Source organism: Arabidopsis thaliana (genome assembly GCF_000001735.4).
Source record: "Arabidopsis thaliana chromosome 1 sequence".
Lineage (NCBI taxonomy): Eukaryota > Viridiplantae > Streptophyta > Magnoliopsida > Brassicales > Brassicaceae > Arabidopsis > Arabidopsis thaliana.
Genome location: NC_003070.9, coordinates 10,747,612 through 10,757,463, shown reverse-complemented (window position 1 = coordinate 10,757,463; position 9,852 = coordinate 10,747,612). Strand labels below are relative to the sequence as shown.

The window sequence follows — 9,852 nt, the reverse complement described above, 5'->3', positions numbered from 1 at the left end:
AATTGGAATGCTCTTTCTTTTAAACATTTTTTATGCTCCTTGTCCACACACAAAAAGCACCTTTCCTTTTACATGCGTTTATGTTCTGCCTTTGTCGATCTACACTCACCCCCACATCCACAAGTCAATTCCATTTTTTTCAAATTCTTTGTAAAAAAAAAAAAACAGAAACCGTATACCACTACTTTTTATATGTATCTACTAAAGACAAGTAGTTTTTTATGGAAGTTTAAATTATCTTAGACAGAAGAGTGAAATCGAGATCTCATTTTGAGGGTGTCTAATATTGTATTTTTTCCCATGCTCATAAACCTTGAGCTAATCATTACGTGTTCACTCTCTAGTGTGTATGTAAAAGTAAATTACATGATAAGTTTACCTCACATTCTGCTTTTACAAACAAAAAGGTGAAAAAAAGAAAGAAAGAATATAAATTTACAAGTCCGAACAAAACCATGAATAGATGTCGCTTAATTTGCTTGCCTTTTAGACAAAGGCGTGAGCGAACCCTCAAGGCCACATGGGAAACAAACTCACCACACGCCTCGGCTTTCGCAAGCGTCACGCTTTTTACGTCAAGCTTTTTAATTTTAGGGGCCAAAAGGTAAAATAATGGAGTAAAACTAAATCCTGCCACGTGGAAAATTACTCAGTACGATGAGAAAAAAACTCCGTTGCCGGGACTCGAACCCGGGTCTCTCGGGTGAGAGCCGAGTATCCTGACCAGCTAGACTACAACGGATTCTTGTCTATATTTCGTTAAGATTTTATTTATCACTAAGACTATGATAGTAACACAACCTTTTTATATTTTGCAGATAGTTTAATGGAGTCTTGTACATATGAACAGATTAAGTGATACTAGAAGCTCTTGCATTGTTTATCACTCTATTCTACACACCAGAAAAAAGGGATCATTACAGAACATTTTGAAACAATCAAATATATTGTTAGCCATTCCTACTGCCAAGAATGTCATATGTACACAAGAGTGCTATTGGTCATGACTCATGACTGCAGATTTTTCAGCATAAGAAGACTAACACCTTGTTACTTTGGGACTCTGGTTAATGGTAAATTGGTAACAATGCAAATTCCGTCATCAAGCAAACTTAAAAACTCATTCTTGGAAGGCAGGTGTCCATTTCTATCCACCTTGACTCATTCCATTCCCTCTCCTTTCAAAGACCAAGTTGGAAAGGTACTGACCATTTTCTGGTCCAGTGCTATGAACCATCTTAAAGAAAGCACTTGTATCTCTTGATAGCAATTCTTGTGGACTATCATACTCCAAAACCTAACAAAATTGACGTAGTTTTATGTCAGTCACAGAAGGACGTTACTATTCTGTACCAGAATCTTCTTAAGCGAGTTCTATGAACAATAATCCTGGCCTTACCTGACCAGAACTAAGCACAAGGATCTTGTCGCAGTCGATGATGGTATTCAATCTGTGAGCGATAATAAGCATTGTACAAGACTTGAATTCCTCACGTATGGTCCTCTGTATCAGAGAATCTGTTCTGACATCAACAGATGCAGTTGCTTCATCAAGAAAAAGGATCTTAGATCTTCTTAGCAATGCACGCGCTAGACTCAGCAGTTGTCTTTGCCCCACACTGAAGTTCTCACCTCCCTCAGAGACCTTTACAGATTAAAGTAACACTTTGATCAGCCATCTCCATAAGAAATCAAAGAATTCTTCTAACTAATATATGTCACTAAAGATAAACTATACCTCTGCATCTAGGCCAAAAGGATTCCTATCGATGACATCTTTTATATGCGCCCTTTCTAGAGCCTCCCAGAGGTCAGCATCATTGTGTTCACTAAATGGATCGATATTGAATCTCACCGTCCCTAACAAGAAGAACTGTTTCTCAGAATTCAGGATCATACTTACAATATCGTCTTAAACTACACACAAACCTGAAAAAAGAACTGGTGACTGGGGTATGATACTTAGGACCCTACGCAAATCTGTCAGTCCAAACTTAGCCACATCATAATCATCAATCAGGATTCTTCCTTTTTCCAATTCCACAATCCGGTATAATGCATTCAGCATGGAAGACTTTCCTGCCCCAGTTCTTCCCACCACTCCTACTTTCTCACTCGGATAAACAAAAAAGGACAGTCCATGCAATACTGGAGGAAGCCCGGGTCTATAACGCAGGTGAACGTCTTCAAATTGAATTGATCCTCTTGAAGGCCAGCCAGATACTGGACGATTGTTCTCGATTATAGCTGTAGCCTCAGAAGGAAGATCAATATAGTTGCCAACACGCTCAACAGAGTTTAAGCTGTTCTCTGCTTTGCTAGCTTGCCTTAGAACACCACTTAACAGAGTAGTGATATTCAGAGTGTAACTAAGAAGGAGACCCATCGTAGATGCAAAAACAGCTTGGTTCTCTGCATTCCCATATCGCAGAACCGCAAAAGTTGCAGTTAACCAAATCATGACACCCCCAAGACTCTCAGATCTTATAGTGAGCCAACGATTTGAGCTAGTACTAGCGAGAGTAAACCTTATGTTGTTGTCCATGGATTTTCCATTTATCTTTGCCATCCGGTCATAGGCTTTATAGGCTCGGATGCTTGACAAACCATTCAAAGCTTCTCCAAATAGAGCATAGATAGGTGATCTAGTAACGGAATCCAAACGTCTAACTTCACGGGATGTGCTCTACAAATTACAAAAGTGAGATTCATTCCAAGTGGATCACATAGATTAATAACAATTAAAGAGAAGCGGACAATGACATGAAGTAGAATTTACCTGATAGTAGATATATGTTGCATAAAACAGTATTAGGAGTGGCATTATTGCCCACAATGAAATTGTACTGACAATACCTATAAGTGCAAATGTCGAGAGGAGTTGCCATAGCTGGTTCATGAACATGTTCATTAGGTTGGCCACGTTTCTATCTATATCACCAATATCCTTAGAAAACCTGTTTATTACACGTCCGGTTGGGTTTGTTTCGAAGAAGAGCATAGGAGCACGTAGGATAGAATTCAGCATTGCGTCATGGAGTCTTTTAGCGGCATGTAAACTTGACGAGATCAACCAAAAAGAGTTGGTAAACGTGACAGCCACCTGAAACAATGACCATATAAACGTCAACTTCGTGTAATATGTCAGAAACACAGATCTAAGTCTTTTACAGAAACAAACCTGACCAAATCCGAGAAGAGCATATACGACAATGTAGAAACCGGGACTATAACTCTTTGGCGTGCTTTGATCAGTCCAAATACTTAACCATGTGCTACTTAAAACTCGGAGAACTTCAGTTGTTAAATAGCATACTAAGAGAATCATAACTACCCATAAGCCGCCTACTGCTTTATTATACCTGGAAATTTGGAAAGTACCTTAATCATCTGTTTGTATTAAAACATAAAGCAATGTTCATCTAAGCAATTGGAAGTCAGATTTCGTTCAAAGATTTAAAGAAAATGCGTTTTTTGTGTTTGTCCATATGTTTTAAATGATCAAAGTTGATAATTTACTTGCTGTAGAAAGATGTTGAGCTAAGTACCTCATCACAACATCCCAGCTAATGATGCCAGTTTCCCGCTCTTCTTGCTTTACAAGCATGGATCTTCCCCATTTCCCTTGCTGGATACTGCCAAGACTTCTTTCACTCACATCAATCGTGACAGTAGGACCCAGCTTCGAAATGTTCTCGTCATTTGTATTGACTTCTTGGGTTGCATCCATTTTTCCAGCATTCTCCATTAGTTTTTTGAACAAAGTCCCACTTTTTGACAGCTCTGCGAAGTTTCCCTCCTCTTTGATCATTCCTTCGGAGACTAAAATTATTCTATCCATCAAAGGAAGAAAATGTAGCTGATTTGTTACAAGAACCCTGGTTTTCCCCTTCAGCTCATGCTTCACGCAGCTATCAAAGACCTAACTTGATTCAGAGAAGTCTGTCATTAGATGAGAAATGAAATCATGAAAATGGCTAAACACACATTAGTTATCAATGCGATTTATGTCAGCCTTGAGATATTATCAGTTATGTTATGGATCAACCATAAGAATACCTGGTGAGCAACATGAGCATCTAAAGCACTGAAAGGATCATCAAATATGTAAATATCTGAATTTGAGTAGACTGCCCTAGCCATTGAAACTCTCTGCTTCTGCCCTCCACTAATATTCACCCCACGTTCTCCAATCTCAGTACGATCACGGCCCTGAATAAGCAAATTCAGGAAGTTAGTAAGAAATGTCATGTACCGGGTTGTGTATGCCTGTCATTTTACTTAACTGGAAACAAATCAAGATCGTGTTGTAAGGCAGTCACATCAATAGCCCTCCAATATCTTTCAGACTCAAAATCTGACCCAAATAAAATGTTTTCACGCAGCTGCAATGCATAGACACTTGTATTAGGACGCTTCCTGCCTAACTAATTGACCGAATTAAAAAAAAGCTACCAAAAAGTTATAATACAGTTAATGTTTTCAGAGCCAGCAAGAAGTAAAGGGGACTCACAGTGGCATTAAAGATCCATGAAACTTGAGGTACATAAGCTACAGATCCTCTGATATCAACGCTTGAGGTTTCAGCATGAGATAACTCCCCCAGCATTGCCGAAATAAGTGACGTCTTACCTTCTCCAGTTCCACCTACAATGGCAACCAAGCTGCCCACCGGTATCTCCAAATTGATATCCGATAATGTGGGTTTGGATGTCTGGAAAATATTCGAGCAAACACCATGATCAGAATGTCATGTGTACAATTGCATAAACTAATATTGCGTCTCAACATAATCTAAGCAAGAGGGATATTTTGAGGATTCACCTTTGAATCCCATGAAAAATATCCATTCTTAATGGAAATGGCTGGAGCTCCTGGTTGGAGAGGTGGGTTTTGTGCTAGAATTCTCTCTTCACTTAAAAGTAGTTCCTCAATGCGTTGCAGTGAAACATTTGCGTTGACAGCCTAAGTAGAGAAATAGCAAAGAGACGATAACTAATGATGACCAGTGAATCTATTGACACATGAATGATCAAATATAACTGAAAAGGGGATGATTGTTAAAATAACCTGACTTATAAGATTTGGTAGCGTGCTGAGAGGAGATCTTAGAACTGCAAATAGAGAAAGAGATGTGAATGCCCTTGCTGGTGTCAAATCTCCTCCAAGCAGAACATAAACCCCAAATGAAACCAAGGTCACAACAACTGGGGTGCTGTTCAGTATAAAACTATTAAACTGCAAGAGGAATAAATAGTTAAACGTGGAAGACAGGTTACTATGAGTTTACCCTAGCGTAAGTCATATACAAAACTAAGTGCATACAAGAAATGACAGGCAATTCAAATTCAAAGATAAGGAGTCATACAGCTGATAGTAACTGCGCTTTACGAAACCATGAGAGCTCTTCGTTTCTAATTCCTTGAATCCGGGACTCGAAGCTCTTCTCCCATGCATAGCATCTAACAAAGTTGGAAAATTCCAAGAGAAAATAGTAGTATTATTGGATTAAGAATGTACCATTCATAAAAGCTAAAAAGAAACAATTAGGAATATCAATCATACTTTACAATATCCATGGATGCCAAAATCTCATATATGATACCGACTCTTTTGTCAGTCCACTGGAGTCCTTCTTTAGTAAGTTTCCGCATTTTTCTTACAATCAGAGTCTAATTTATAAGAAACAGAATAGGCGGGCTTGTATGTAAGCAGATGTGATTACCACAACCTGTACAATTTAAAAATAGATAAAACAACAGAGCGAAGCTAAATACCTGGAAAGGAATAAGGAGAAATAAAATCAGTGAACCGAAAATTGAAGCAACTCCTAGTTGTTGATAGAGAAGAACCATAGACACAATGATGCGAAAGGGAGCTGACCATAAACCATGGAGCTGTTCTGCTATTAGCTGAAAAACTCCGGAGACTATGTTAGCAGTTACAATTCCATAGTTGTGCAAATAGAATGTGAACCAAACTGAGAAAGAAGATGGAATTTCACTGAACTTAAGTATACCTGAAGTGCATTAGCATCAGTAGTTATCATGTTTGTGACTTTCCCAGATGCAAAATTTTTGCGAGCTTTATTGGTTAGTCTTAAAGATTTGTGGAATATAGCTGCAACCTATGAGGAAATTAGCATAATTAGTTGGAGAACAAACATGACTAAAGAGATCATACAAGTCAGAGAGAAATGGAAGTTTCACAAATTTTACCAAAGTTGACCTCAACCGAAATCCCACTCGCCCAACATGTTGAAAGTACTGAGATTGACAAAGCACTCCAAATGTCTGAAACAAAATCAGAAGAGCTTTTCAGAAGTTTCAACAAGAAAAACAATAAGACGAGAACTAAAATTGTGAAGATTTTTTGTGTATTCACTGAGGAAGAGTAGAAAATGAAACACGACAGTTTAGAGAAAAAGTAAGTGACCCAATAGTATTTTAGAGATCAGAGACGAATTTTGTGATACATACCACCCCAAAGAAAATTAAGAAAGCATAGACATAGCCAACCCAAGCTGGATCACCTTCTATCATTGACTACATTAAATGATCAAAGACATGTTTAAGTTAGATCAATATATATTGCCTGCGTATAAGGTCAGCAAGATCCCTGATATAGAGCAAACAAAATGCTCATAAATTATCAGTCTTAAAACTGTGAGATAATCTGCATAGCCAAAATATAATGAACATTGAGTACGTGGAAAACATAAATTATGGGCCATAAAGAAAGCTTGCCTGCAGGATATGGCTCAGTATAACTGGTCCAACAAATTGAGATAGATCATGCCCAACCTGTAACACGCTAAAACATGATGTATAAATTGCTTGAGAGTTGTCAAAGACAGAACTGAACATTACTGTGGATGCAGATCAGACCTGATGCACAAGAAAATAACAATAAGAGAGTTTTTAGGATCTATCTTAACCAACCGAGAGACAACAAGTTCAAGCAAACACGATTTAAAGAGCACAACCACAGTATCCTTACCTTGAAAATACCACCCAACCAGAACCTACAAAGACGGGAAAGAAAAAATTAATGCCAGTATATATAATGTGTGGCTTTACGGACAACTACAGTGGAATAGACGGTTTTTAGAAAAATTGTCAGCTTTTTACCTTCGACCAAGGCTATTATTTAGTGCTCGGAGTAGCCATGGCTTAGGCCTCCGTGATTCTTCAGTCCAGCACCTTTGGAATCTGTCAAATAACTTATCCAATGAATAAGAATGTTACTTGATTCTAACGAAACCTTTAACATAGATATAAAAGAAGTAATACTGCAGAAGGCAGAAGCAAAGCAGCACTACTGCTATACCTTTTTATCAGAGTTTCTGTTTGGTCCCATTGGTCTAATTGCCAAACATCCCTCTCAGTAATAGGCTTTCTGTAGCCTAACTGCATAAGCGGCGTCATCCAACTAAAGTATATTCCTTACATTTTTCAATAAGTAAATAAGAAATCCAAATCAGTGGAACAAAAAGAAATCATGGCTATTGTATATTATTTGCCTAACATGGGAAACATTTTGTTTATCAATTCAGGGGCTATGTACCAGAAAATATGCTGGCATATCGCTCGGGACATATGTTCACTCCCCCAGGCAGTGCATCATATTCAACATTGTCTAACGATTCATTGTTTAGAATATGGTAATCTGGATAAAGATCCAGTTCAGGAATGTAAACAAGTAGAAGGATTCCAAAAAGAGCCTGCGACAGAAAACAAATGAAAACGTAAACCATTATAAAGTCTGAAGCTTTTGTTCCTAGAACAATGAATTGCAAGCTTATACGTATCCATGTTCTGACAAACCTGGCAACATCTTGAACTGATACAGAGATATAGGGCAGTTCTGCTAGGGCAAATAGAGGAAAAATTAATATGGAATTTAAAGCTACAGCTACCAATGCCCAAAACTTTTTCCCACTTTCAAAAGATTGTAAGAAATATAAATTAACTTTTGAAAGTTTTAATATCAAATCACTCAAATAGAATAACTAACCTATTGATTGAGTTCTTGAGAGGCAACACAAGGTCCAGCAGCACCGCATCAGCAACCAAAACATATACAACACCAAATCTCACGTACCATCGGAACTCTTTGACATATTGTTTGGTTTCAAGTCCAATCAAAACAAGCATGGCGAACCAAGCAAATGCCTCAACCATTAAGGATGCAACCTGCCATTGAATAACACCAGCATCATACTTGATTTCAGAATTTAAACAAGAAGGGCATATGAACTTAATCTCCATACGGCCATATCAGATTAAGAACCAGAGTTATTCTTTCGAATTCACCTCAAAGGGAGGAAGATCAGTTTCATCACCCATGTCAAAAAGCGAAATCCCCATAACTAATCTCAGTACAGGCTCAACAACACAGCAACAAGCCAATATCCATAGCACACAGTGATAGTACATCTTCCTCAAAACATAAATCTGAGCTTTGGCATTGTACAAGGTGATCCATATCCGGTAGAAACACAAACCCAGAAGTACAGAGTTAGAAACAATCATCACTAGTGAGTCAATGGCACACGGCGTGTAGGCACCAAACGCACCATCCGGTGTTTTTTCCCAAAATCCTTCTGCAATTGGCTTGCAGTACCAATTCAATGCCTCAAAACCCATCCTTTTTCAATCAAACCTCGAATACCCAAACTGGAAAACAAAAGGCATTTGCTTAAATACTTTTTAAAAGGCTATGCAACATACAGTTTCATGCCCCACATCTATAACCCTAACAAAGGCAACCATGGTGAGCAGAAAATTCACAACTTTTACAAATTGTACAAGCAAAAAATTTGCATATACTTGATAATCCACTCAACGTAGTCAAAGAGATTCTAAGGTTCCAAAAGCATTGAACTCATTTCCCCAAAGCTAAAACCTTTACTAAAGTACATTAACAACAATTTGGTTTAGTGATCCTAAAAGACTCAAATCGTTGACCAACCAAGAAAAAATGAACTTGTACAGAGAAAAGGAGAGATCGGCTTTTAGGGGAAGAAGCAAACCATTACCCTTTTGATTAGCGATTGTTCCTAAAAATTGAATCTTTGCCAGTGATCTCTATAATGCATAAATGCGACGTCATTCTCTTGTTATATAAATGTGGAAAGAGAGCCTCCATTTTAGCTTTTTCAAAGTTTCAAACTTTCTTCGTGGGTTCCTCTTCAATGTAACTGTATTGCTAGTCAATTTTGTTTACTAAAAATTAATATATTTTTGATTACTTACAAAAATCATTTATATAGATGAAAAAACAAACTAATCTTCTGTAAGCAAATTTATTTATACATATCATTCTTATTGAAGTTTATATCCATTAGTCTCTGGTAAATGATATAGATTAATGTATTTAGTTCTTAACAATAAAAAAACTTGAGTTAATTTTTCTTTCACTTTTAAATGTGTTTCATATAAAATTTATGACAACAAATATTTAGGTAATCCTATAGAATGTTATTAATTAAATGTTGGATAACAAAACTTAATCTTTAGTAATATTTAAAAATCTAATTTTGGTTAATTTCTGTAATTTATGGTCATTTGGCATCATCTATCTTAAACGATGAATCTTGGGTGTGGGATAAATGACTGAAACACATGACATATTTGATTGATTACAAACTAAAAAATATATGTGTAATCTATAAATTGATGTGTAAAATAGTTAATAAATCTAGTTGTATGATTTGAGAAATTAATAACGAGTACCTTGATTCTAAAGTTTTATACTTTTTTTTCTTGTAATTTTTTTCTATTGACTAGAAGATATGTTGTGTCATTCAATCTACGTTAGAAGACATTATTGTATCCCTACATAATCTAG

The 9,852-nt window shown here is 37.0% G+C and overlaps 1 protein-coding gene and 1 non-coding gene across 3 annotated transcripts; both read right to left on the bottom strand.

Moving 5' to 3' along the window:
- Nucleotides 1–669: 669 nt before the first annotated feature.
- AT1G30430 lies at nt 670–742 on the bottom strand. Its single transcript has one exon. It is a non-coding gene; the product is annotated as a tRNA-Glu (tRNA).
- A 26-nt stretch (nt 743–768) lies between these two features.
- On the bottom strand, nt 769–9,203 carry ABCC11 (multidrug resistance-associated protein 12). 2 transcript variants are annotated; one of them, NM_001332898.1, is made up of 27 exons: nt 9,041–9,203; nt 8,316–8,678; nt 8,017–8,195; nt 7,827–7,866; nt 7,567–7,723; nt 7,330–7,444; nt 7,131–7,211; nt 7,000–7,024; nt 6,747–6,803; nt 6,480–6,545; nt 6,219–6,293; nt 6,020–6,127; nt 5,778–5,912; nt 5,566–5,672; nt 5,369–5,462; nt 5,071–5,238; nt 4,825–4,965; nt 4,514–4,714; nt 4,287–4,385; nt 4,060–4,212; nt 3,549–3,922; nt 3,182–3,362; nt 2,780–3,103; nt 1,930–2,686; nt 1,739–1,860; nt 1,400–1,645; nt 769–1,297 (listed from the first exon to the last, which is right to left on the bottom strand). In NM_001332898.1, exons 2-27 carry the CDS (start codon nt 8,646–8,648, stop codon nt 1,148–1,150), a joined length of 4,488 nt encoding a protein of 1,495 aa, NP_001319112.1. In that variant the 5' UTR covers nt 8,649–8,678; nt 9,041–9,203; the 3' UTR covers nt 769–1,147. The 2 variants fall into 2 exon arrangements, with proteins under 2 accessions (NP_001319112.1, NP_001321245.1); NM_001332899.1 differs by having other exon boundaries at nt 1,739–3,103.
- Between the last annotated feature and the right edge of the window lie 649 nt (nt 9,204–9,852).

What these genes read in the sequence shown, in the direction of transcription:
- ABCC11 (NM_001332898.1), bottom strand. Translation starts at nt 8,648, where the DNA reads ATGGGTTTTGAGGCATTGAATTGGTACTGCAAGCCAATTGCAGAAGGA. An exon ending in TACTGAGCCATATCCTGCAG is followed by an intron (nt 6,546 to 6,746) that starts GCAAGCTTTCTT and finishes CATTTAATGTAG; the next exon opens with TCAATGATAGAAGGTGATCC. An exon ending in GCATCCATGGATATTGTAAA is followed by an intron (nt 5,463 to 5,565) that starts GTATGATTGATA and finishes CAACTTTGTTAG; the next exon opens with ATGCTATGCATGGGAGAAGA.